The 27,389-nt window shown below is 44.2% G+C and overlaps 1 protein-coding gene across 7 annotated transcripts in view; it reads left to right on the plus strand.

The window, feature by feature from the left end:
- The first annotated feature begins 332 nt into the window (after positions 1-332).
- Positions 333-27,389, plus strand: part of ALG9 (ALG9 alpha-1,2-mannosyltransferase) — a 38,549-nt gene continuing 11,492 nt past the window's right edge. For 2 of the 7 annotated variants that reach the window (XM_042800467.1, XM_042800465.1), the window contains exons 1-16: positions 333-952; positions 1,114-1,237; positions 1,339-2,577; positions 3,227-3,365; positions 3,555-3,689; positions 4,589-4,659; positions 5,570-5,658; positions 6,670-6,805; positions 7,175-7,262; positions 7,397-7,502; positions 12,682-12,804; positions 14,718-14,872; positions 17,078-17,207; positions 17,778-17,925; positions 18,246-18,375; positions 26,107-26,237. In XM_042800467.1, the coding sequence (XP_042656401.1) occupies positions 2,036-2,577; positions 3,227-3,365; positions 3,555-3,689; positions 4,589-4,659; positions 5,570-5,658; positions 6,670-6,805; positions 7,175-7,262; positions 7,397-7,502; positions 12,682-12,804; positions 14,718-14,872; positions 17,078-17,207; positions 17,778-17,925; positions 18,246-18,375; positions 26,107-26,237 (2,123 nt within the window). In that variant the 5' untranslated portion in view covers positions 333-952; positions 1,114-1,237; positions 1,339-2,035. Of the gene's footprint in view, positions 953-1,113; positions 1,238-1,338; positions 2,926-2,948; positions 3,131-3,226; positions 3,366-3,554; positions 3,690-4,588; positions 4,702-5,569; positions 5,659-6,669; positions 6,806-7,174; positions 7,263-7,396; positions 7,503-12,681; positions 12,805-14,717; positions 14,873-17,077; positions 17,208-17,777; positions 17,926-18,245; positions 18,376-26,106; positions 26,238-27,389 lie in introns of those variants that run through there. The other 5 variants (XM_042800466.1, XM_042800468.1, XM_032998227.2 and 2 more) reach the window with 5 other exon arrangements.

Raw genomic sequence — 27,389 nt, forward strand, 5'->3', positions numbered from 1 at the left:
CTGGGGGCGTGTGTCACGAGCCGTGGAGCCCTGTGTCCCCAGGAGCAGCCCGAGCCCCCTGTAAGCAGGGCTGGAGCGGCTGCTTTAGCCAGCCAACAGGAGCGAGCCCTCCCTCGCCCTTTAGAGGGTGCAGGTTGAGGAAGCGCTGTGCCCGAGGGCTCGGTCCCCCTGCCCTCGGTGCCGCATTTGGCTGGGGTGACCTCCCCACAGCTGGGGTCGAGGTCCTAAAGACGCGGTGTTGTGCTGCAGCCAGGACGGCCAGCCTGTAGCTCGGGCGCAGGTCGGAGCCTCGGGCTCTGTGGATTTTGTTGGGAGTGCTGTGCTGAGGGGGACCACCCCGTAAATGGGGCTGTGCGTGTCCCCTGCGCTTCAAGGGACCCCCTGTAAGCAGGCGGGTATCTGGCCCCAGCCTTTCAGAGGCGTGGGGCCAGGATGCATGGGGCTGAGCGTGTGCCCTCCCTGTCCTCGGGGCTGGGGCCCCAGCCCCCCAGTTCTTCACCACGAAGCTCCACTGCCTGGCTGTTGAGTCTCGTTCCTGTTACAGCCGGGGAAGGGTGAGCTCTGTGTCTCCCTGGGTGTCCCCCTGCCTGTAATCAGGCCCCAGGTCTGGGAGCCTTTGTGCTTCGGTGGCAGCCTGGGTGGGCTGACTGCCCCGTTAGTGGGGTGTGGGTCAGGGTGCCCCTGAATGGGAGAAAATAATCCTCCTTGGGCCATTGGGACCGTGGCTGCCCTGTAAGTCAGGGCCCGGCCGGTGCCCAGATTTCCCAGGCACGTTTTAGTCCACGCAGCAGCCCGAGCCCCCTGTAAGCAGGGGTGCAGCCTCTTTGGCCGCTGCTTTGCATGCCCAGCGCCATTTGCCCGGAGTGCCCGCCTCCGAGCCCAGCTCCAGCACCGGCTGGAACTCCGCAGGCGGCAGTGTTAGCGCTCGTGGGAGCACCGGAGCACCAATTTGGTGAGAAAATCCGATCCGTGAGGTTTTTTCTGGGGAGGGTGGGGGGTTAGGGTACAGGGGGTAGGTGTGGGAGGACGGCCGGGGGTCGGGTGGTGCTGTGGAGACCTCCCTCAGGGGACAGCATCCCTTTTGGTGCTGAGCACGTTGTCCTGCCTTTGCAGTAGGTGGTGGAGAAGAAGAAAGAGGAGGCATCCGTCGTGTGGAAGAAACTCGGAGGCAAGAGCGAAAGAGAGGAAGAGTGTTAGCAGGCTTACAAAGGAGCAGGAGAAGGGTGCTCCTGTGAAGGTGATCTCCCTGTCTTATTAGCTATGGTCACCTAAAGCATGACTGCTTCTTTATGGATGCTTTCTGTGCCTCTTGAGCAGCAAGTACTTTTCTCATTTCAGTTCTCCAGTGTTGGAGGGACCATGTATGGGGAGAAAACCCGAGACGACCTCACACCGATGCGATGAAAGTCATTCTCCTTTATTTACCCGAATATCGCCAAGATATACAGAGCCACACGGTCACGCACTCTGTGCTTTACAATCTATTGGCTAAAGGCACTTATCCCGCACCCGGAAGTGCTGTGATAGGTTTGCATCGTTAGTACGTGTATACAAACTAAATCTACTTTTCGGTTAGTGTATCCAGGCATTCAAACAGGAAGGAAGCACTCGCTTGACTTCCTCATTCCTGCCCTTCCAGGTGACCTCAAGGGCAGGATTATCACGTGGCAGTTTTCTGCTCTGAGACCCAGCCTGGATTGTCCAAACCCTGTAGGATCAGTGCGTGTCCCTGATCCCCAATAAATCTTACCACACTCCAGATTTTTAGAAACTGCTCTGATCCTTTGTTAAGATGATCCTGCTTTCCAAAGTTGCCTCAAAACTACTTTTTGTACCTTGATGTTGCTGCACCAGCTGTGGGGATTGAAAGGGCTCTGCAGGCACCCAAAGTGTCTTTTGATGCTGTGTGCATCGCAGGGGAGAAGTACACGAGAGCAAGGGTTTTGAGGTGTTTTCCCCTGTTGTGAATGCTTCTTTTCCACCACCTGCACAGGGAAGGAAGCCGCTGAACCAGAGCCCCTAGACGAACACCTTCATGTTCCTCCTCTCTGCCCCGAAGCAGTTTCTGTCACTGCCCCTTCGCCAACTCTTCAGGGCCGGGGATTACTCAATAAAATGCTTTCTCCAACTCTGTGTTCCTCATTTAGCTCCTTTCCTGCCCAACGCTACCCGGGCAGGGGCCTTGCCACGGTCGCACAGGTGTGTGAAGGAGAACGGCCGTCGCGGGTGGGCGAGAGAATCTTCTTCTGGGCCGCGTGTCTCAGGCCGCGCCGTCCCTGCACGGCGCCTGATCGGCGCTGCCGCCGGCTGCGGGCGCGCTGTCCTCGGGAAGAGCGCGTTGGCGGCCGCCCGCGCACGCGGCGTGGGGGCGAGCGCCCGTGCCCACACCCGGCATGGCGCCGGCGGCTTCGCGACCGCTCTCGTTTCGTCCGCTGGCGCTAGGGAGCGGGCGCTCGGCTTCCCGTACTCGGCATGGCCGCCAAGGGGGCCCGGCAGAGGCCGCGGGCCGGAGGCGGCGGGGAGTTGGCCCGGCCGCGGTCAGAGGCCGCGGGCGCGGAGGAGGCCCGCCTGGAGTAGGTGCCGGAGCGGGCGGCGGGGCCGCGGCGAGCCGGGGCCGCGCTGCGGTGGTCGCCGGGCGGTGCGCGGCTGTCTGGCGGGGGCGGGCTCCGCAACTGTCACTCGGTCGGGATCGCGGCGGGTCCTTCAGGGCCCAGCAGCTCCAGCGCTGGCGGGGCGGTGTCAGTTGTGAGCACCTGCCTGGGTCTTTCCTCGCTGCTGGGGTTTTACGTTTCGAACGTATGCACAGCCCCGAGTGAGACCCGCATCGGGGGGCGGGGTGTGTGCCCAGCGGCGTCGGCGTCCGTTGTGGAAACGGGTCTCCCCGGTCTCCTTTCGGTGGAGCTCCACCCGGGCCTGAAGTAGCTAGTGCGTGGCCTTGCTCTCTGTTTTGGGGAGGGGGGTGTCGTGTCGCGGGGGGCTGTCTTGCAGCCGTGGGTTAAGTACTAAATGTCGTTGCTCATGTGTGGTGAGGGGCAGTGATGGTGCTTCCATGGGAGGGGACTGGCATCCTCCAAGCAGTGAGCGAAAGACTTATTTGTACTCACATAGTGCTTAAACGACAGGGATGCAGGTATGTTTGTCAGTTATTTGCCTAGTGTCACAATGCTAGACTTGATCTTGTTACTGAGTCTTCTTGGTACATATTTGTATTTTCCCTTGGGACCAGATCATCTGGGAGCAAAGCAGGACAAGTTTGGGCCCCTGAAGGATCAACAGCTTTCAGGTGTCTCATCTCAGCTAGGTTCTGTGCAGCTCTCTTAAGCAACATCTCTGATTGTGATGAGACGTTTAACTATTGGGAGCCGGTAAGTGGCTTTCTCTCTTTGGAGATATGTGGGAATCTGTAGCTGGCCTGTGCTAATGTAGATTTATCTAGAACTTTGTGCTAATCTCTGTGTTTCAAAGTGAAATTTTTTACTCAAGAATTCAGAGATAGAAATGCAAAACCATCTAATCTGTGTGATGCATATTTATTTCTTTAATCTTCATTGTAGACACACTACCTCATTTATGGAAAGGGGTTTCAGACATGGGAATACTCTCCAGCCTATGCCATCCGCTCCTATGCTTACCTGTGGCTTCATGCCTTACCAGCCTTGTTCCATGCTAGAGTTCTACAAACCAACAAGGTAAGTCAGATGTATGAAAGCTTCTTTTGTGATGAATAAGCATGCCTTTAGTCTGTATTAAACAGATGCTCTTTTTGTTGTCAGAGGTAAGAGAATTAGTGTTTATAAAACACTACTTTGTTTACAAACACTAACCTCCCTGTGGGGATTCACACGTGTTTATGAGCTGACTCCATGGGATCCAAGGAAAAGTGATTGGGAAGTTGCAGGGAATTGTTGTCAGGCTGTGGTTTGGTTGAGAAGCTGTCCCAGAGGGGCTGGTGGCTCCTTGGCCTTTTGAGTGTGTACAGGCATGGGGACAGTTATCTGGCAGCTGTGGGCCCTCACTCACTCCTGTGAGTTTCACCCTGATGCTTTAGAAGCTCGTGTTATTTTCTATGCCAGCTGTCAACGACTGCTTTGTTTTTTCCAATAAACTATAACAAACAAACAAATATAACAAATACAGTTCCAATAAACTAAACCAATTAAACTATATTAAATATGTTTTTCCAATAAACTGTAACAAATAAATGTTTTGCAAAGGATATTGCAAACTGAAATCACAGAAGTGTTAAAGAAAAAGCACTGAATGTGCATTCTGCCTGGGTATCCATTGTCATACTGGGCATGTTTCTGCGCAACAGAAAACAAAAGAAGGGGGGTAGTTCTGTTAGGTTCAGTGGACTAAGTTCACTTTCTGTGTTGTAAAGGACTTCAGTGTTGGAGGGCTAGGCCTTGAGCTGCTGAGATCTTCAGCATCCCTTGATGAATGATTTGGGTCTGCGACAATAGGCTCATTCACCACTGCCAAACTTGCTATATTCTGTTCAGAACTTTTGTTCTTGGGACCCACTTGTTAGCAATACGTGCATAAGCTTCATTGCAAACCTTGTTCAGACTCTGAGTATGTGTCCTAGGTCCTTATCTTCTATTTCCTCCGATGCTTCCTGGCCTTCCTGAGCTGCATTTGTGAACTCTATTTCTACAAGTGAGTGTTAGAAACTGTCTACAGTGAAAATATTGGAGCAATGTGAGTAACATACTCTGTTATTGCCACAGGAAATACACTCTGAAGCTCATGTGGAGATGTGTCTGGTAAATTGGGCTGCTTCACAGTGAACCTTGAAAATATGTGTTATCATGATAACTCAATGAAATATTGATCAAAATTCCACTGTTAGGACAAAATTGTATTCTCAGGTCTGCCACCCACATCTCCACTCCAGCATTTTGTTGACTACATTCATTTTCTCACTGATACCAGCAAGCAGGGTGGGAGGGTTGTAAACTGAGCTCTGCTGGAGGAGAGACTGGTGCTGTGTTTGCTTATCATAGTGAATTTTAGTGGAATATATTGATTGTTGCTGTCTGTAATGTATCTGCAAGTGGTGCTTAGATACACTAAAAGCAGTAGCCTAGACATACAGTTATCTTGTCTAAGCTGGATTTCTGTTTTTACCTGCTGCCTCTGCATTTGTGGCTTTCAGACTATTACCTTGTATGCCTTTTCTGTTGGCAATAGCCTGGTTTTAAGAACGTGAGTTGTGGCTTTTTGCACGATGGGGTTGTGTGAAGGGTGAACATCTTGTTGATTCATGTTGCTACAACAGTGTGGACTCCCTAAGTTCCTGAGGTTTGCTTGAGCACAACTGACACTGGTAGAAGCCAAGTCTCTTCTAGGCTTTTGTGGTAGTGTAATTTACAGGCATGTGAAAACCCAGGCCAGAACCACTCATACAGCCCTTCAGGTTTCCTTCAGTGGCTGAGTAATGAGAATCACCCACCTTAAAGCTCTTAGGATGCTCCATGGGTTGTTTGTGGTTCTGCATTCATTGGGTACTGTTCTTTTATGTACTAAGGATATTTTTGTGGTGTCTAATTTTCTCTTGCTTCCTTAGAGCTGTGTGTAAGAAGTTTGGGCTACATGTGAGTCGTCTGATGTTGGCCTTCTTAGTACTCAGCACTGGGATGTTTTGCTCATCTGCAGGTAAGTTTGCTTAGCAATGACACTAACAATGACTTTGTCCATAGAAACCAAAGACAGGTACAGAGGTAAGAAAATCCACAGCACTAACGTATCTCTTCAGCAATCGTTTGTTGTATTCAGCTGCTGGTATTCCTCATGGCATGTGTGATGACAGAATAAATGTCAATTCAAATCATGTTCCCTGCATCGCTCTCTTGTATCTTTCCATTTCCAGGGCATGTTTGTTCCTATTGCTGCCTCCAGTCTCTCTGCAATGGGCCATGTTTTTTAAACAGGGTCTTGGCCTACCTTCCTTGAACATACTGTAATCCAAGGAAGCAGGGTCATATTTTGACATTGTCATGTGCCTTTGTGTCTTGTCCTCTCTGGCTGGTTGTACCCATTTGCCTAGCCAACCACTGTAAGACTTACAAAACACCTGCTGTAGGTATTGAGGAAGGTGCAAAGAGAGACATTGAGCAAAGGTTTTCTGTACTTGTGTGCATACAGAAACTTCAAGGGAAATGCAACAACTTACAAATGCTGAGATTTCCTATTTTACCCTTTTTCTTGTTCATGGTCAGTGAAGAAAGGACTTTTCCTTCATTGTTTTTGCAGTGTCATAGGTCTCCTCATTCTTTGCTTACTACTCACCAGTCTCTGCCCAGTTTTTTCAGAGGCTGTACCCAATCAGCTCACATTTTCTGCTGCCACTTGAGTAGGTTTGTTTCCTTTTCTTAGACCTAGCAGAATATAGGGGGTACAGTAAGTGTTACAGGTGGTATCCATGGATGCTGTCAGCCGGTTAACACTGCTAAGTGCCACTGAGGAAAGAGGCCTTCATACTTAAGGGAAGTATTTTTGGTCTTGGAAGAAGAAGAATCCTCTTTTCTTTTGCTTTCACTGAAATGACAGTATCTAGTATAGCATCCGAGCTCCAGTGCAACGAATGAGATTAGCCTTATCTCGGCCTCGTGCAGTTCTCCCGCTGTGGGAAAGCTGTGCTAACCCCTTGCTTTTCTTGCATTGCAGCTTTTCTCCCAAGCAGTTTCTGCATGTACACCACAGTGATTGCTATGACTGGCTGGTATATGGACAAGACCTCTGTAGCAGTCCTGGGAGTGGCTGCTGGAGCCCTTCTGGGCTGGCCCTTCAGTGCAGCTCTTGGGTAAGGAGAGGAGGGCTCAGGAGTTTTGCACTTTGTCAATTGTTTCTTGCCTGGTTGGGGATAATGTAGGGGCTGGAGAGCTGGAGGAAGAAACTAGCAGGTACTGAGCTGCCAACCTAGTCCAGGAGCGTTGCCACAGGCTTTCATAGCCTGATTTCTTTGCTTTTGAAGAACTTAGGTTGGGAAGATTTCCTGACCCTAATGTACTGAGAGTAAAACCTGAGTTGGATGCCTACAATATGGAGTAGAAGCAGAGCCCAGTGATGTGATGGGTCTCTTCCAGCTACTGCTTTGCTTGCCTCGAAGGGTCAGGAAAACCTGTAGTGGGGAGGGACAAAGTCTCCAGTTGATACCTTGTCTCTCTTTCAGGCTTCCTATTGCTTTTGATTTGTTGATACTGAAGCAGAGGTGGAAAAGTTTCCTAAACTGGTGTGTGGTGTCATTGATCCTGTTTTTGGTAAGTGCCTGTAACAGTGCAACGGGGGAATAGATTGGGCTTGCAATAGAAGGGGTGGGTTCCATTCACATGGAGCTTTTGGGCAGTCCAGCCAAAATCTTGTGTCACTTTAAAAAATAGATGCTTTCTTCCAGGTGCCCTTGGTAGTTGTGGACAGCTATTACTATGGGAAGCTGGTAGTTGCACCTCTCAACATTGTCTTATACAATGTCTTCACCTCTCACGGACCTGATCTATATGGTGAGTTTAAGATAACAAGACAGGAAAGGAGTTGGCAGTTTTCTTGCTACTGTCTTGCTACCATGACCCACCAGGTCTTCATTGCCAGTCCTTTTTCTGACAAAGCAGTCTGCAAGCTCGAAAGAGCTGTAGTTCCAGCTGTTTGACACAGGATGTCTCTCTCGAGCTGAGAATCTGCAGGCCATTGTTTGATTTCTCTGTGAGTTAAGCTGCTTTTGTTCACTTTCAAGTTCTGTAAACCGTTGTGAGATGTCTCAGTGTCACAGCCGAGAATTGTTAGTAGCAAACGTGTCTGGATACTGCACGAGTGCAGTGGGCACGAGTGATACATGTGTGTGTTTTTCAGCTTTAATTGAGTTCTTGGCTGTTGTTCCTCACAGTCCGGGTGCAGAACCTTGGGAATGTGGGCAAGAGTGCAGAAACGGGTCCCTGCAGATTTCCTGAGTCCATGCTGTGCCTTGGGAATCTCCGTGATTATTGGCAATGTATGGCTTGCACTATGCTGGCAAGCAGAATCTGAGGTTACCATTATGACATCTAATCTGCAGGCAAATCATTTGCTTGCTAGCAGTCCTCTGGTACTGGCCATTTAGGGTATTGTGTGACCCAAATCTCACCTTGGTGAACCTTGACAGCAATGCTGTATTGTTTATTTGGGAGCTGCCACTGCACTAGATTGTTCATATGTACCTCGAGAGCCAAAGAGCAGAGAAATATTGTATTTCTAGCAGGGCTTCAGAGGGACTGGCAGAAACTTCAGGGAGTTTAGGGTACAGGGTCCCTGCGTCATCTCTGTCATCTGTTTAAGCCCTGTCGAGATATTCTAGGAGGGATTCACTAGTGCTCAGCAGCAAGGCTTTCTATGGCAGTGCCCTGCAGGCCATATTTGTTGCTTCATTTGAGGCACTGTTTTGCATGGTGCTGAGTGGTGATTTGTTACTTGTGCTGTGGCACAGCAGGGCAGCAGCTGCTTTGCCCTGGTTCTTCATCTCTGCAGGAAAGCTCTGAAGTCTGTTGCTATGAATTTGCTGTAAGTAAACTCCAGGCTCTGTCTCTGATAGGTTTTGGCATGGGCTTGTGCCTGACCTTTTCCACACTGGTGCATGAGTTGTTTCCAGAAGCCTCCAGGGAGCAATCTATTCTGAAGTGTTTTATTCATAGTGACATTCATATAACATCCTCAGGCTAGTAAATGAGCCTGCTTGAAATTTCTCTTTAATGCAATGAGGCCAGGATAATGCTGTGTGTTTAGAGAGCTTCAAAACACTTGGAAAAATAACGCTACCAAGGGAGATGAAAGGCTGGCCAATCCCTTTTGGCATTGGAGCTGGGATTTCCCAACTTTCACATGATGGGAGCAGGAGCTGCTGAAGGTTGCAGAGTCATCAACCCATACCATCCTCAATATAAGCACCACAGTATTTTTCCTTTTGTCTGCAGACTGGAGTTCTGGAGAAAATGTTTGATTATTTTGTTTGGTGGGTTTTGGTTTGTTCTTTTTTTTTTTTTTTTTTTGGTCTTTAGCAGTACATTCATTCTTCATAAATACAGTCTATGCAATGAGTATTTCCCTGGGGATATTAGGTTTCCACAACTACGGGGAAGTAGTTTCTAAATGTATATCCCTAGGCTTGATTCTGAGGCTTTGGGATGTTTTTGTGTACGTATGTTCTAAGAATGCACAGTTCATGACAAAAGTTTTGTCCCAATTCCTGTGATCAGAGCCTTAGCTGTGACTTACAGTGTGATGGCACTTTGGGAAGCTTTGTTCAGCTTAGGTGGAATGTGCTGGAGCTGTTTTTATGACACCTTGCTTTGTTGAGTCCTGGTTCTTAAATAGAGTAAAAATAAATGAAATGCAGAAAGCAGACTGTTTATTATACTAGCACTGAATCAGACTTGCTTAGAATGAGGGCTGTGACTCACAATCAAATTATTGTGTCTCAGGTACTGCCTAACAGCTGAGCTACAGTTCTTGTCTGCAGGCAGGCTTGTAGCCTGTGACAAACACAGGGTGGGGCATCTTGGTTTAAGCCTCTTTTACAACTTCTCTGCTTTGTCCTGAGCTGCCCTCACCATTTCTGTGGTCAGGCTGCAGCATGGTAGGTTGTTAAGTTCTATTAACATGTGTGTGAGCTTGATTTCTAGAATTGCTCCCAGAGCCTGTCACAGAGCACAAAGTTCAAACCAGTTTCTGGCTCAGTGTCTGACAGTGCTTCCAGTTGGTTATCCCCATGGAGCCATAGTGCCACGAACTGATTGGGCCACAGTGTTCTTCCCACTGCTTTCATCAGTCTGTCTCCTACAGCCCACATCTGCTCAGCATGTGGGATGCTTGCAGGAAGTTAAATCTTCTGTCATGGTCCGAAGGCAATGCTGTGGAAGTATGTTCCCATCAATACCATGCATGGAGAGTTCTTTAGTGTCCCTGCTTGAAAGAGGTTGTTCTGGGCCAGGATTTCTTGTATGTGGTGGGGTTGTTCTTTTTTTACATTGCAGTTCTTTCTCAGATCACCTTGAGTTCTTGTGGATAACAAAAATAAAAGCATTTTGCCCTGGGAGGCATTGAGACCTAATGCCACTGAATGGATGAGTCATCACAGTGACCAAGTGTGGGAAAAGAGAGACAAAGAGTAGCTGCACAACCAAGCCTATTGCTTTTTGCCTGGTGTCTGTGAATTATTTAGCTTGCTTGTGCAGTTCACTGTTCTCCTCTCTCATTTTTTTTTTCTTTTTTTCCTTGCCCAGAGAAGAAAATCCTTCATTAGAGAAGGAGGGGAGGTTCCAGTACTTTGTTCTTGAGGGCAATTCAATTTCACACTGCAAAAAAATCTGAGAACATAACCTTTTTGTTAAAGCTGTGCTTCAGACCAGCTGATCTCTTTATTATCAGAGTCCCTCAGGACACCTCTGGGCCTTTAAGGCTGTATCTGGATTGTGGTAGAGGTACGCTTCATGAAGTGTCCTTCATTCCTGAGTCCCATGCTACCAAATGAAGAGACCAGACTAGAGAGAACCACAGTTAATTTCCTTTACTTTCCATAGCAGCCAGGGCAGGTAGAAGGGCGACAGCGTGGTTTCTGGGACTATTCTTTAAAGATTTGGAACTTGGCTGTGCTGTGCAGCGTAATTGTAGCCAGAAGACACTGCAGGGTAACAGTTTATATCAGTTCAAGAAGCTTTCTACCTCATCCTGGCATCTTCTATGATAACGAGGCTGTTGTTTATAGCAGTAGGAGTGAGGAACAGGCTATGGAACCCAGTTCCAGTTCTTTTTTATAGAAGGAATGGCCTTAGTGCTCCATGTAAGTAGTTACTAGAAAGGCCTAACCAGTGTTACCCTTGCTGTAAGCCTTTAGAAACCTGTACTATTACCTCAGAAGATAATCTGTGGAGGCAGCAGGGTTGGGAAGAAACCAAAGCCCCCTTTACACACAATTTTTCTAGATGTCCATTTGGAGATTTACAGTGTAATACTTCAGACTGCCTCACGTTTTCTCTTACAGACATATCCCAGTCGGCAGCCCTGAATTCTGGGAAGGGTAGTATGCTTCAGTTCTAAAACGATCTGCTTTCTGCACGTGTTCAAGATCTGTCATGTTGATTACTTAGAATTGCAGTCATTAAATATGGAGAGTCACCAAGAGAGTCTGGAGAAGGAGGAAGGGCTGTTGGCAATACTGCAGTGTTGCCATACAGATAACTGTCATGTCCATCGCTTGACATGATCTTTCCATCTACCGTATCACATATTCAGCCTTTCACAGGCTGAGGATTGTGCTCATATGGGGCTTGCAAGAATCATGAGGTAGGTGGAGGGAGAGAGAAGGTGAATTTCTAATAATTCACTCCCGTACTGCCCCCTACTCCCCAAAATCCAAATCTGTAATTGCTGTTTGCTTTCAGTGTTAATAGCTAAAGGTTTCCTAAATGAACCTTGGTTGCTTGGACTTGGCCTTAGTAACTCCAGTGACATGTTTCTGACATTACTAGTGCAGCTTCCAATCATATTTAGCTATAGGAGCTGCAGAGGTTTTGGGTTTTCCTTGCTGCTTTTCAGTTGTCTGATTAATTTCAACATGGACCCTATTTAAGTGGCTCTGATTGCAGGAAATTGCTGCGGCATGTGACACATGTCACAACAGTGCAGTGATTAAAGCCCCCGCATGTCATTTACTGACTGATTGAGCTAATCACACTGAGAAAGTGGTAAATGTATGGAGAGGAACTGGCATTCCTTATTGTTCAGGACTTGAAGCATCCTGAATTAAGAGTCCAAATAAATGACAGTTGGACTGGGATTTCTTTCAATTTGCAGCCTTTAAAGCTTGTAACCAATACCCAAGTATATCATGTTAGGAGGCAGAGTTGGCTTGCTCCTGTCTGAAGCTACACTGTAAGAACAAATTGAAGTAGGGACATTTTAAATAATGTTGACTCTAAGGAGGTACCAAAACTAGCATCTGGATGAAGTTTAGTGGCAGTCTTTGTTGGGGTGAAGTGTGAATGTGAACTCTTTTCCTTGTTCCTTTTTAGTAAATTTTCTATTTCTGCCAACATCATCACTCCAGAATGATAATGTTTTCTTATTCACATTGTGTGTTTTTGTGTTATTCCTCTGTTACTTCTCTGCAATTAGAAAGAATTAATTTGGAGTAAAATTTCCTAGTTTTACAAGTTAATGCCTCTCTTGCTGTGTAGGCTTTCTTAATGCAAGGGTGAGTTCTGTGTCACAGAACTCTGCTGGGCAAGGCTGACTGTTAGTGGCCTGTGATTCATGAGCAGCCCATGTGGTATTGACTATGACCCAGTGAAAAAAGGAGAAGAATTTCAGAAAAATAATTTCTGAAAAGGAAGACAATGAAGTTTCTTGGGCAGACATGATTGTGAGATACTCTGGTGCCTTTGTATGGCTATTGACTAACTCTTACGCCACTATTATGTCAGCTTTATGGGTGAGGGCTCATTCGATGGGCCTGCATCATCTGTCCAGTTGCAAGACCTTCTGTCCACACCCTTTCCATTCTTTGGTTTCAGTATGTTTGCAATGCAGGGAATGGATGTCTGCTGCTGATTATTTTATTCTGTGTCAGGCAGAGGAGAAACAAGACTACTGTTAAATCTAGGTCTTGTACATGCTTGTATTTAAAAACTCTTGTTTCCTTTTCTCATCCTTTAGGTACAGAGCCCTGGTCCTTTTATTTCATCAATGGCTTTCTGAATTTCAATGTGGCATTTATTCTGGCACTGCTTGTGCTGCCGCTGACTGGTCTCATGGAGTGTCTGCTTCAGAAATTTCATGGTGAGTCCAAGATGGCTGTGAGAGCCAAGCACAGGCAGCCCAGATCTCAGCCTTGTTACTAAAGGGAGAGTTTGCCATCCAAAGAGCAGCTTTCCTTTACTGGAAGTGAAATGAGGTTCAGGAAAAGTCTTCGGAGTAATAAGAAAGTTCCTAGAGCTCATTACTCATACAAGTATTGACCCCACAGTGGAGTTGCTGTGTGGTAAGAACATGCAGTGAGATGCATCTACTTATCTGCTGTCTTCAAAATGGCAGAAGCATGTTTTTCTCTTTAAGGATGATTTTCGTGTTCCCTGCCTCCACCTCAAGAAGAGTGATGTGTTATCGAGGCTGAACTATCCATACCCAGAGTAAGCTTAACAAGTTGTATGGTACATAACCTTCAGCCAGCCATGCAAATGCATTAGAAGTAGCCCCATCAGAAATCTTAAGGGGGATAGAAACTATGTACCCATTGTTGTTTGATCTTGTTTGCAGCTGGAAATGGTAGCCTTTAGAGTTCTTTGGGGAACCTTTTGCTGGCTCTGCCATTGTTACTTTTTTATTCCACTGCCAGAATGTTTTCTGCATTAGCTTGAGAGAACTGAGTTATTATTTCCTTTTTGACTGTTGGGGCTGAGCCTACAAATAGGCATCTTCTGGTCTCTGCTACTGCAGCCTCTGTTGGGATCAAACTTCGACTCTTCTGTGCGCTGTGGAAAGGCACTCTTCAACTTGCAGGGTGGAGACCTGTCAGGACAGTTTTGCTACTCCATGCTTTGGGAACTGCTCCTATAGGTGTGGATATACTGAGAGTAGAGAAAGGAGGAAGCAGAATATTCCCTACTTCATGTTGGGCTTTCTCTTAAGTAAAATGACATCAGTTTAAACACATAACATTTGTCAAGTGACTCTAGAGAGGAAAAAAGTGTTGAGGAAGTGTGAATTCTTCTCTGCCATTTTGCTAAGGAAGATTCATTAAGCGTCAACAGCAGCCTCCAGATTCATCAGTCCAGTTAGCGCTTCACTCTGATTTTTTTGCTGAATATGACAAACAATAACATCGTACTCTTTGCTGAAAATGTATGTTAACGGGTATTTGCTTATATCTGTTCCTTGGATATGATTGACATACTGTTAGAAACCAGTAAAAGCTCAGCAGGAGATCTTGTAAATGCAAGATTTCCTGCTGTTCACTTGGTGTTCTTGTACTTAACAGCAGGAGCAATTTTGCCAAGTGCTTTGTTCTTATTGTCTGTGAAATGCCGCTAGCTTAATTGTTTAACTCTGCTGTTGGGAGTAGCAAGGGGACAGAAAAGGGACTGAAAATTGTCAGGCAGTATAGAACCCTCCTCAGTGTGCCTGAAATTCAGGGTAATTGTTGTTATTTTTGAGTCAGTTATTTCCTCTGTTAAGCAGAAGGTGCCTGAGAGACCTCTCATGCTGTTATTTTTGTAATGACGCGATAAAGGTTTTGGAAACTTCAGTCGCTAAACAACTATTAGCAAGTGGAAGAGTAGGTCCAGAGGAGATCCTTTCGGATCTTTGTATGTGTAGCATAATATGCATCAGGAAATCTAGTACTTCTGACTGTCTGCTTAGATATGTCAATTCTTGATGGATTTTGTCTCTTGCCTGGATTCAGTAATGCAGTCCCTTATTTTCTGCTTTCTGTCTTCTAAAGTCTGTTGAAATTTCTAGTATTGCAGGATTCTACAAAAATTCTCTGATCAAAATACTACACTGACTGTTTGGACATGTTACCTGGATTTTAGCAACGTGGCTGGCTCAGAACATGGTGTGTTTGTGTCTGAAGGCAATGGTTTGGATCTGAATAATGGGCTTTTGAATGTGAGATGATTGTACAAGAGGAGGAATAGGATAACCCCCTCATTCTTACACGATTACCTTACTGAGAGTTTTGTTTCTTTCAGTTCAGAATCTGGGCCGTCCCTACTGGCTGACACTAGCTCCTATGTACATTTGGATCATGATTTTCTTCAGTCAGCCCCACAAAGAAGAGAGGTTTCTCTTTCCCATCTATCCCCTCATCTGTCTCTGCGGTGCTGTGGCTCTGTCTGCTCTTCAGGTAAGTTTTAGTGGAACATGTTTTTAATGAGTTCATACCTTTAGGAAGCATAACTGCTAGCTGACTTGTTTAACATTGCTTCCCAAAGTTTGGGAACTTGTGCAGAATATCTCTGTCTGTGACAGTCTACAGTGATGACACAGTTCAGGGCTGTCCTGTGCATAGCTTCTGATCATCATCTTTAATCTGTTAGCTGGTACAGTTTTCATTTTTGAACAATGTTTTGTGGATATGGAACCAAAATGCACCGCTGTTCTAATAATGAAGTGTGTGTGTGTGTGTGTTGCTGATTTTGCAATTTTAACCATTATCTTCCTGTACAGGTTGATTGAGATGATTATCCCTCTGTAAGATGTGATGTAAAAGCAAAAATATTTGGGATTTCCCTCTTGAGTGTCACACAGAATGAGCTCATCTAATAATCCTGGACTTCAGTGCAGAATGCTTAACAGCCTAGCAAAAAAAGATTAAATTTCATGGCTTTATAAGGTGATCACATTAGGAGCTTGTCTGGGATTGTGTGAAGTAATAAATGGTTGAGAATATTTCCTTGCCACTAATTATTTCATGATGTCTTTGAGTCATTCTCCCATCCCGAGTGGAAATTTCTGGTGAGGAGCAGTTGTGATGTTGTTGTGCCAATGCAACACAACATCCAAGAGATGTCATAAGGATTAGTAACTTGTAGCATTGTGCATCCTTTGACTGCTTTTAAGGAAGCTTTAAGGGGCTGGAATGTGTCTGTGTAGGAAATGCGTTTTGTTGTATCCTAGCAGGAATCCTTCACTAATTTGAAAAGGGAAAAGTCATCTTGTTTAAGTGTTAGGAAATGGCATTGGACATTGGGAAGCGCCAAAAATTTGATGTATAGTAACTATCACTTGAAACACCTCATAGAGTAAAGCACTAACATAGATTGATATAAACCTTCCCAAAGCTCAAAATTATTAATCTTTCCTCTGTTAAAGAGGCACAGGAATGCCGTCACTAGTCCCTGTTAGAGCCTGTTCCTGTTGTTCAGTCTCATTCCGCTATTAGCTCCTTTGTCCTGCTATGCACTGCTGCTGGCTGTTCCTGTCCTGGGCTCCCCACCAGCATGGCCCGAACCCCTCAAATCACTCTCACTCTTCCCCTGGTCAGTTGCTATTCTGACTGTTGATCTCCCATCGCTGCTGATGCTTTGCAGTGCTAAGCTGGAGCACCCCAGAAGAGTTTCGGTCCTTGCATTCATACAGGATCAAGCTCTGTAATGTCAGCAGTTTTATGGCTCTGACTGAGAATTGCTGTGTGCTGTCAGAACATTCATCAGAGGGTAATGGTTTAGGACCTTTGCCAAATATGGCTTTAGGAAAATCTAGTGCATATTTCTGTCCTGCATATTTTAACACTGTTGGATGACATTTTGTCCAGTATCCAGCTAAGAATTTAGATCAGATTGCCCACTAGTAGTACAAGCCTGTCAGAGTCTACTCCTCCAAACCACATGGATCTGACTGTTATGAGAAAGATGCAAACAAGACAAGAGGAACAGAAACCAGATTAGGATAGGAAGTGAATAATCACTCCTGCAGAAAGGCAGAGCAGAAGAGAGGGACTGAGCCAAATATTGGATGTGGTTCCTCCTGGGTATTCCCAGAAAGGCTTTTAAATTAGAAAAACCTGAAGGGCTTTGCTTTTAACAATTTCAGAGTGGTTTGTGTTTAAAAGTGGATGCAGAATGCAGTGTCTGCTCTTTTATCCACTTCAAAGCTGTAGCTTGTGCAGACAGGATAAACAACCGTAGGTCACTCAGTAAATCTGGGTCATGGAACTTCTGTTAGAGAGGAAGTCAGTCCAGCATTGAAAATTAGGTCTGTTTGTGTAGGGAAGTTCTACAGGAGTGTCTGAAAGGGGCACTTGCTGCTGGTTCCTCTGGGAGCAACCAAGCTGGAGCATGGGTAGAAAGCACTTTACAGCTTGACTGGAGACTTTCCTAGGGAAAAGAACTGAAAATATCTTTAAATATCCTAGACTATCAGTTATGAAATGTGACTGAACCATGTGACTTTCTGTGCATTTTTTACGTGTCTGAATGAAAAAATGAGGACCAAAGATCTGGTGGGAGATACAGGCACTGCTGTAAGGTCCTTATGAAAAACAGAATTTTGCTAAACATATTGGAGTTCGAGTAATTTTATATTGCCTTTGTTTTAAATCTTTCCTCAGAAATGTTACCACTTCATATTCCAGCGCTACCGCCTGGAACACTACACAGTCTCCTCCAACTGGCTGGCTCTGGGGACTGTCTTTCTCTTTGGCCTTTTGTCATTGTCACGCTCTGTTGCCTTATTCAGAGGTTGGTATTGTGCCAATGAATGATGATACATGTGGGTGTGTATGTATGTATATGTATCACTAGAATTATATCAGTTAAAAATCTGCTGCCCTTCACCTTCAGCCAGTACAACTATACTGATATAAAACCTGTACTCAGACTTGTATTAAAGCAGATACTTTAACTTTCAGACATATGAACCCGCTTGAAAAAGTATTTTCCTATGTAAAACTTGTAATTAGGTACATGTGTCCTTAATGGAGATGGATTAGATATGGTCCTTAAGTACTTTCTTGAATCAAATCCATGCAGTGAACCTTCCCACTTCATCAATATTTTTTTGCTTGATGGTAGCCATTGACAGTGAGGACAGGAGAATGTGAATAAAGGTGGTAGGGTACAAGCACTTCTAAGAGGAGGGAGAGCTTTGGAATCCAGCCATTTTTTTTTTTAGCATAGACCAATTCATTCATTTAAGAAGTTATCAGTTAAAAAGTTATGTATGAACAATTTTTTTGTAGTCTTTCAAAAGCAGTCATGTAAATATCATGTATTTCTTTAGCCTTATTTACAACTTTCTGCCTTCCATAGGCTACCATGGGCCCCTGGACCTGTACCCAGAATTTCACAGGATTGCTACTGACCCAAGTATTCACACTGTGCCAGAGGGCAGACCGGTTAATGTCTGCGTGGGAAAGGAGTGGCACAGATTTCCAAGCAGTTTTCTCCTGCCAGATAAGTAAGTTGTTTTATATAAAAGGTGTAATTTGGTGAAATTCAGAAGGAGGGGTACTACTTCTAAGAAGTATTTATGGAAGTAACCTTCAAGACCTTGTATCTCAGTTGACACCAGCGTAACCAAACCAAAGGATTCTGAAGTTAGTTGTCAGCAGATTGTTGGCCACAAGCTACTGAAAATCTGTAGTGTGACTGCTCTTCTAGCAGGGCTGTTTACCCTGAGGAATTAAAAGTCCTTGGTTATGCTTTTGGTTTTCTCCACACAAAATGTTACTAGCTCCTGCATTTTCCTGCTGGGCTTTCTGACACTGTTCTTTGCAGTTGGCAGCTCCAGTTCATCCTGTCAGAATTCAGGGGCCAGTTACCAAAACCGTTTGCCAAGGGACCAATGGCCACACGGATCATTCCCACTGACATGAATGACCAAAACAAGGAAGAGCCATCTCGATATGTAAGGATTATATTCCTGTTTTCTTTTTCTTACCTTACTGTATAATTTGTATTAATACGATGCCTACGATTGCATCTCCCCATTTTGTTTCCTGGGGACCATACAAGTTACAGAACAAAAAGGGCTCTCTGCAGCACTTGGAAATTTCCCCATGTATGTGAGTGGTTTTTGTCTGCATTTCATCTGCCTACTTTTTCAGTTAAAGACATAATAATAAAAAAAGAAGTAGTAATAATTCCTAGTTATTGCTATTTTGGGTTTAGTATGTTGTGTTATTGTGATCACAGGGAAGTGAACTGAGGGAGTAGTTTGAAATTCCCCACAGAAAATGTTTATCACTGAGCAGGGATTGAAATTTTCCTTTTTACTTTCCTTTCTTCTTAAATATATATGTATTCATATTTGCAACTGAGAAGGAGGAACTTAATTTGGAACTTCACTGAAACAATTGCATCAGTGATTTCAGTGGGAATCTAAGATAATGTATACTGGTATTATTAATTCGTTACTTTTCCTGGTTGTATTGTGTTACCTAAACAAAAATAGTGCACACATATTCATCTTTTTAAATTATTGTCAGCTGACTTCTTTAAAAATATTTAGCGGATTGAATCTTAACAGTGCACTAGATATGTAGTCATCCTTTGTTTTTTGTCCTAAGCGTTGAATAAGAGGAACTGACAGGAAATGCACAGTCCTTTCTTCATTCCCTCTTACCACCTTGGAGTGTAGCTTTGATATGTCCATCAGTATACAGGAAGCACTCACATGTAATGGACCAGGTCTCTCATTTACATGAGTGGGTCTATCTTGGCTGCAGACAGCAGACGTACGCTTGTTTATGTGGCTCATGACTTTGGCCTGTTAGACATTGTACAAGCACTTATGATCTGCTCACAGAAGTGGATGGGAGGCAGTACTGTAACATAGGAACAAACTACGTGGGTAAAAGCAGGGATCAATCTTCTGGGTTAAAGCTCTCTTATTTTGAGCCTCATTATGTAGTTACTGGAAATGGGAGGGAGGCGTGTTCCCACCTGAGAGAAGCTGTCTGCTGCAGTGCATTTAATTTACGAAATCTTTAACTGTGGCATATTTTTAGCACAGACAGCTGGCTGGTGCACAGCCTGTGACTAATGGAGCAAAACACACTTTTATTTCATGGTTGTTTCTTAATGTCACCCTACAATTTTATTCTTTCGCATGCAAGCAAAAGGGCCTAGGACATTAGAAATTAGCAGCTAAATGTGAATTTTAAATGGGGTTTTAAAACTTTTACTTCTGACCTGCTAATAACACCAAGAGAACAGTATCTTTTCTCAAGTTTAGCGAGCTTATGAGTGCAAGCATACCCAGATTTTAAAAAACAAACCAAAAGTTAGCAAGCACTAGAAAGGACCATCATAGCAAATAAATCTAAATAGCATGAGTCTGGTGGTCATTTAAAGGGGAGAAAACAAATGGTTCAGAAGGATTATCTGAGCCATGGAGAGCTTAAAACCAATTAATGGCTGCAGAAATGGGACTGATCTCTCTGTTTCAAGTGTAAGTATCTATTACTGCTCTGCTTGAAAATTGAAGAGTAAATCTCAGTGTTTCTGTTGCTATGAGACGCTGGGGAAAAGAACGATTTGATATTGTTTTGCAATTCTTCCTTCCTTAATCATGTTGAACAGCACTTAACTTGTACTTATCCTACTGGGGAGATCCATTTGCCTCTGAAACTGCTAAGAAAGAGATAAGGAGTATTATATCTTACAAAGATGTATCCAAGCAGGAAAGTAGATTAGGCCTAAGAGCTGAAATTTAAAAACTCCTGACTTCAGGGGAAGGGCTTGGGTTTTTTTAAACTGCTTTATTTTCACTTCTTTTCCAATTCCCTTTAGCTCTGTTTTGAACCCTAGGAACCACCTGAAGCTCGGTCTCATTTTTGAAATATGCATTTGAGTGATCAGTAAAACGTCTCTGGCTTTGCGCAAAACAATTGAACTTTATCTGTGGTAAACCAGACAGGCTCCTGTTGTGCTCTGTGTGGCCAGGCTAACATCCATCCAGACACCGGTGAGACATATGGCTGCAGCAGTACAGCAGCAGGCTGTGCCCTTAGCTCCATCTCTGTACTATACTGTGCCCACTTCTGTTACTCAGGATGTGATCAAATGTAGTTCTCATCACTTAGCATAGTGGTTGCATCAAATAAAAAGAGTGGGAGGAGGAAAAGAAAAGAAGAACAGAAGAGGATAGGATGTAATTTAGAAATTCTGTGCAGCTATGTTCACTGAGACTGACTTAATTTTACAAAGCAATATTTCAAGGGTATACACCACTGAAGTCTTGTGTAAATCACCAAATAAATGCATAGGTGCTGTGTTGGCCCTCTGACCAGGATGAAATATTATCCTTATCATCAATGTAACTTGTCAGAATGCACTGTGCTCTACTTGGAGTGGTAGAAAGAAAATCTGTCTTTCACCTGGCAGATAATTCATATGCAGTGGAAGTGCCAGCCCTTTTGGGGAGCATTTAGAATGAGATAAGTGAGATCAGTCAGTGCTTGAGGCACTAACTTGTCTTTCTCTGAATGATTCTACATCACTTACAGAAAAACTTGGTTAGTGGTTTGGGAGTCCTTTTGCTAATGAGCCAGAAACTCTCTGAGGGCCTGGAATGTTCTTCACATAGAGTGCAAGAAGTGGATTCAACATCCTCCTCATCTGAGTTTCCCGTGGTGTAATTTCATTTGCCACTCAAGTTATGATGCCACAGAGCCATCTGGTATCCACCTAATTAAATTGTTTTCAGCCTAAATTGTTACAATAAACCCCAAAGGTGCTTCAGAAAAGAGAATTCAGGCATGTCCAAGAAAGTTTGCAATCAAATTTTGTGGGTGAACAAACTGAAATGTGGGATCCCTCAAGGAAGAGTTTGAGGGAGTAAAACAGAATAAGACATAGTCTTCCTGAAGAATCTCATCTGCCTGCATTTAAGATCATGATGGGTATAGGCCTTTGCAAACCTGGCTTAAGGGGCTTTAGCTTTTAATTTGACTAATCCAGATATAGCTACCCTGCCTTTTTCTCTACCTTTTCAATGTGGCAAACTTACGCAGTGAATCTAAGGATATTTGTATCCTTGTTGAAACAGTTGGTCATCACACATTACTGTTTTTTTCTGACTTGATGAGAGGTATGCACTATTGTGCAATCAAGACACAACTGTGTATGTTGTGTTCTGCCATTGTTACAGGGAAAACTGCCATTTGGGAGAGCTGGTCTCCTAAGGAGTGCATATACACCTCTTGTGAAGGTCATGGGCTCTCTGTGTAAAAGTCAGTGAAACCAAATGGACCAGGACTTGTTGCTCCCCAAACCTGATCATGTACCTTCCACCATGCACATAACATTAATGAGTCCTCCTCCTGATTAGGGTCCTTAGTTTTAACCTTCTAGCCCCTGTTGCCCTGACTGTTTGCAAAAAAAAAAAAAAAAAAAAAAAAAAAAAAGGAAAAAAATCTGGAGGGGTCTGTTGTTTTACGAAGGTCTGTGATGATCTGACCTTGCAAGAACTCCCCTGTAGCCTGTGCATTGAAAAGCTTGTGCATGAAAAAAGTGAGACTGTAATCTACATTCTGTTCAGAGCCCCTGAGGGATGAACAAGGACCAAGAGTTTGTGTTGCCAGCTGAGAGACAACTTTTTTGTGCATGCACTGTTGACAGGATCTGATTATGATGCTATGTGAAGCTGCGGCCATGGAGCCTGTTTCCAGACAACAGTTCAGAACAATGATTTGGTTTTGTTGCTGTCTTCATAAAAAAACTCATAACCAGTTTACACAGAGACGTATGATGGATTTTTCTTAGCCTACAGGTCACTTAGCATCCTCATTCATTTATTTCCTGAAAGTGCAGTGGATTGCTCAGTGGAAGGTGTCCTTGTTTATTGTCCTGCTTTGGGCTGGAATAGAGTTAATGTTTCTTTTTGTTAAGTAGAATAGTGCTTGGATTCAGCATTGGGTTTGGAATAAGAATGCTGATAGCACACTGATGTTTTCAGCTTCTGCTGAGATTTCAAGGACTCTCCAACTTCCCATGTCCTGCCTATGCGCAGGTGCACAAGAAGCAGGGAGGGACCACAGCCAGAGCACCAGACCCAAATTGGCCAATGAAATATTCCATATCATGTAACGTTATGCTCACTATATAGAGGTGGGGTGATCCGGAAGGGGCTCTCTCTTGCTTCTGGGATTGCGATTGCAGGATCTTGGTATTTTGGGATCGCTAGCCAGGAGCAGGCTGGGTATTGGTCAGCAGGTGCTGAGCAATTGCATTGTGCATTGCCCGTTTATATTCTCTATTAATGTAATTGTTTTCATTTTAGTACCATTATTAAACTGTTTCTATCTCAACCCACAAGTCTCCCTTTACCCCTCTGATTCCCTCCTCCATTCCCAGGTTGGGGGGGAGTGGGTGAGCGGCTGCGGGGTGTTTGGCTGCTGACCAGGCTCAAACCACGATGTTTATAACTGAGACTGAGAAGGAAGCATGTTAAAAGCATGCACCTATCCTCCTGTTCATGCAGTTGGGAGTTCAAACACAGGCTTGGCAGCAGCAGGGGGTTTGGGAGGAGCTGTCTGGGCTTTTTATTTGTGCTGTACTTCACTGGTGTCTTTTCTCAGAAATTTCAAAATAATGTAATACATTTTAATGTACAATGCTTAATAACGTATCAAAGGCAGAAGTGGGAGTTGTTCATCCCGTTCAGCAGTTGGGAATACTGGAGTGCCACAAGAACAGCTTGTGGACCAACAGAGCCAGAAAAAGCATCCAAGAATTTTGTGCATTCTCAGTTGACAGAAAGAAATACAGGACATAGAACTTTCAGATTAATCTGACTGGAAGTGGCACAAGAGCATGAGATAGTTGCAAGCATCAGTCCTGTTGAATTCTAGTGTCTCTCGGGTAACTACTTCAAGCTGTGCGAGAAAAATCAGCCAGTGCCAGATGTGAGAAAGTGTGACCCTTGGCTGACAAAACCTAGTGTCAGCAAAATACCCAAGTACAGAGGCACTAACTGGTAGAACTTGCTTTGCTCCAGTGGCTGAAAAGCATTATGCCAGAAAAATCTTAGCCTTGCTGCTGTACACTGCATCTGTGAGGGGCTCATTTTTCTGGTGTATTGTAATGATATAGCTACTCCGGTACAATTTAAACATGGCTTTAAGCGTGGGATTATTTCACACTTGAAAACGTGACTTAGATCACTTAAAGGCAATTAGATCTTCTTCAGGAAGACATCAGCCCTCATTTGTAACCTGTCCTCTCCTCTGGATCTCTTATGCTCAATGTAGAGGTTTCTACACACTGTAGCCTGTTGTTGGGCTACCTTGTATGAAACTTATCCCATATCTGATGGTTATTATTAAAAGGAAATTTGTCCTGGTAGGAACTCAAGTCTTCTTTGTAGATGACAGTTCACATTTGTCTTGGCAGAGTTTTTATTCCTCAGCAGCTCAAGTGTACATCTGTAGGCGTACCTGTGAGGAGTGGGGAGAAGAGGACAGGAAGAGGATGGGGGCTGTTAGCCAGAAAGGACGCAGGATATTCATATAAATGAACACTACAGCCTGTTTATATCCAAGAGCACTCTCCCCAGCAGGAAGGAGAAGGTTGCATGATGCAGGTCTCCTGAGGACATTGGCTGCAGCTCATTTAACTGGGAGGTCACACAAATAATTCATTTCTGTGATGCTTCCTCAAATACATTTTCATAATTTGGCAGGGTGTTGCCAAAAATTTTGGTCAAGGCAGAGCAGCTACTTGTGTTATAGGCAGCTGATAAAGGCATGACTATGCTGATACTAAGTGTACATGTTCTGAGAGGTGCAATGTGATGTCCATCTGCTGCAGGTGAGGTAGTGATGTTCATCAGTGCTACAGGACAGGTTGTTCATGCACAAACCCCACCATAATTTGTGCCAGACAAGCTTAGTCTACTGGAACTGCTCATGGTTTACCATGATTCTGCTTAAATCCTACCATGAGATGACAAGACCAGTACCATGAGGCTTGTAGAGTTAACAGGTTGTGGAGCTTGTATGATCCTTGTGAGTAACCCATATTGGTCTCTGTGTGTTCCGAGCCAAATATCCGGGAGTTGTGTGCAACTGATTGTAAAAGCACTTCCAAAGAAGGCATGAAAAATTACATGAGTGAGGGGACTTCTTTAGCAGAAAGTTGGCGGATACACTGTTTCTTACAGGAGGATAAACAGGGGAGAGTGAGGCACTGGCTCCCCTCAGCCTGATCTAGCATGTACTTTGTTGTCTTTCTTGGGCAGTGGGTCAAGCCTTTATTGTGTGAACTTTACTGTACATTCTTTAGGGCCATGACAGCACCTATACAAGGTGTTAATTGACAGTGTCTGTGAATGTTTATACATTACAAACAGTTCACGATCATGACAAATGAATGCTGTGTTGGTATACTTCCTGGCATCCATGTTTAGTATTCCTCTGGTCTACAGAAATATTTCTGTGGATGTGTCTTGACAAAAGGTGCCCTTCTCACTTTCGTGCATGCACTTTGGAGCAGAATTCATGAATTGCTGTTACAGCAATGATAGGAGTAGTTATCCATAGGTCACCAAAAATGACAGGATGTACTGGAAACTGCAAAGTTAAGTCTTTTCAGAGTTTTTATGAATGATTTGCAAGGGGGAAGGAGGGACAGGCAGTAGGCTTATTAAATAACAAATGATGTGGGAGAAAATATGTAATTAGAATTCAAAGTGATTTTGACAAATTGAAGAAAGGATCCGAAAAAAAAAAAAAAGTTGACATTTAGTATGGACAGGGCACTAGACAGAAATAATCAGGTGAATACACGTTGGTTGAAGACCAGCCAGTTAGGCACAAGCCCTTCAGGAAAGGATGCAGGGGTGCAGTGAATCACTGGATGAATATAACTTATATGAGCCATATACAGGGTTACATGCGCAAGAGCATATTCTGCAACTGTTGCGTTGCTGCTCTGCGTTAGAAAGTCCTTCATTAAAGTGTTACAGTCTGATTTGAGCACTGCATTCAGGATAGATGTGACTAACTGAAGACCCACAAGAATGATCAGAGGGGTAGAAAACATGACTATAGAGTAAAATAGGGTCGTAGAGAGGACAAGAGCCATCTTCAGATAACAGAACTGTAGTATGTAAAAACTATCATAAATAAAATGGTGTTTTCCTTGCTCATGATGTAAAACAAGTGAGAACAGACATAAACCGAGACAGAAAAAGATTCAGTGTAGACATCAGGAAACCTTTCTAACAATATAGGGAAGTCTTTTGCCTGGGGAGTCTGTGGAGTCAGCATTGTAAGAAATCTTTAATAGCTGGTTAGACAAATACCATGGAAAACATCAACAGAAATGGTTCTGCTGCCTCAAATTTCCCTCTGTGACTTGACAGTTCCTCGGAAAGAGAGCTTGTGGTACTTCCTCAGAGAAGGACCTGGGACTTCCCTTCTATTACCAGAGCAGTAGTGGTAGCTTGTATTCCCCCATAAAGGTTTTACTTGAAAACATTCAAAATATTTTACCATGTATCCTGCATGAAGCGTTTCACCCGTTGCTAGAAATTTAACCCCCTTCTCATTTAAAAGTAATAGCCTGTATAAATGAACACATACAACCAGAAGCCTACAGGAAATAAACCACGAGAATATCTTTCTTTCTGCAGGTTGATATTTCCAAATGCCACTATCTAGTGGACTTGGATACAGCAGCTGAAACCCCAAGAGAGCCAAGGTATTCCTCCAACAAAGAAGAGTGGGTAACCATTGCCTACAAGCCATTCCTAGATGCTTCCAGGTATGCTTTACACATTTGAGAGGGAGGGAGAAAGGCTGGCAGGTCTGTGAGCTAATTCTGTTCAATTATCCACTTGCAAAAGTACCTATGTACAGGGAGGAAAGATACGTTGGTGAATGCCAGCTTGAAATCCAGTTTCCAGTAAAGGCAGTTTGCTGGCTACAATGGAACCTTTGTCAAACTTATACTTGTGATATTTATTACCTAGGTTGCTTTAGAGAGTGAAGCTAGCTGAGAAGGGTGGTGAGAAGGATTATTTTTAAAAAGAATCCTCCCTGTGTACTTCTTGCTAAAGTAATGGTTTTTTTTTTGTTTTGCTTTCTAAAGAAATTAAGTGTATGTCATCTCTTCCCAACAGACTTTTGAATCTGCTGCCTTGTTTCACCCAAATTCAAGACAGGTGTAAATCAGTCTTAAAGAGCACGAGCTCTTAAAAATTTTATGAAAGCTGGCAAACAGAGAGAGGAGACAGTCTCATTGAGTGAAAAGTCATCAATGTCCCACCTTTATTAGTCATCAGAGAATCCATTCTTCATTAGTTCTGCTGCTCACTGAACAACTTGCTTGTGTGTCTGAACAGGTATTTCTGTGAGAAGCAGAGATTGAAATTGCTCTCCTCCAGGCTAACAGGAGTTGGAATCAGGGTTGTCAAACTGGGAATCTTGTTAATACAGTCCTGCAAAACCCCTCAGCTATAAGGGGACGGTTATTTAGTCTTTTAAAGCTCTGGTCATATAGCTGTCATAACAGGACAGAGAGGCTGGCTGGAAAAATCTCTGTAAAAAACTAACACAGAGTTCAGTGCCCTTCTGTTCTCTATGTGAGACCTTATTACTTCCTAGTAATAGGACCCTCTAGGGAGGGGGTCTGGTAAAAGCAGTTGAACAGTGAGAAGGAGTGATAATGTTAGAATGACTCCCCGGAGTGCTCTAATGTTCCCAGCTTGCTGACACAAACAAGTTTTCTTGGCAAGGTCTTTCATGAACTATGTTTTCCAAGAGACCTGCTGTTACATTCGGGCAGGACTTTAGGAAGGGGGAATGAGATGGCCAATGAGGCAATAGAAGCATCTGCGTAAGCATTATGCAAAAGACTCCTTGTGCAGAGCATATGCCCCTGAATGTGCATTTCTGCTTTGAAGACACATTCCTG

Source organism: Tyto alba, unplaced genomic scaffold, assembly GCF_018691265.1.
Source record: "Tyto alba isolate M040663 unplaced genomic scaffold, T.alba_DEE_v4.0 Super-Scaffold_32, whole genome shotgun sequence".
Classification (NCBI taxonomy): Eukaryota; Metazoa; Chordata; class Aves; order Strigiformes; family Tytonidae; genus Tyto; species Tyto alba.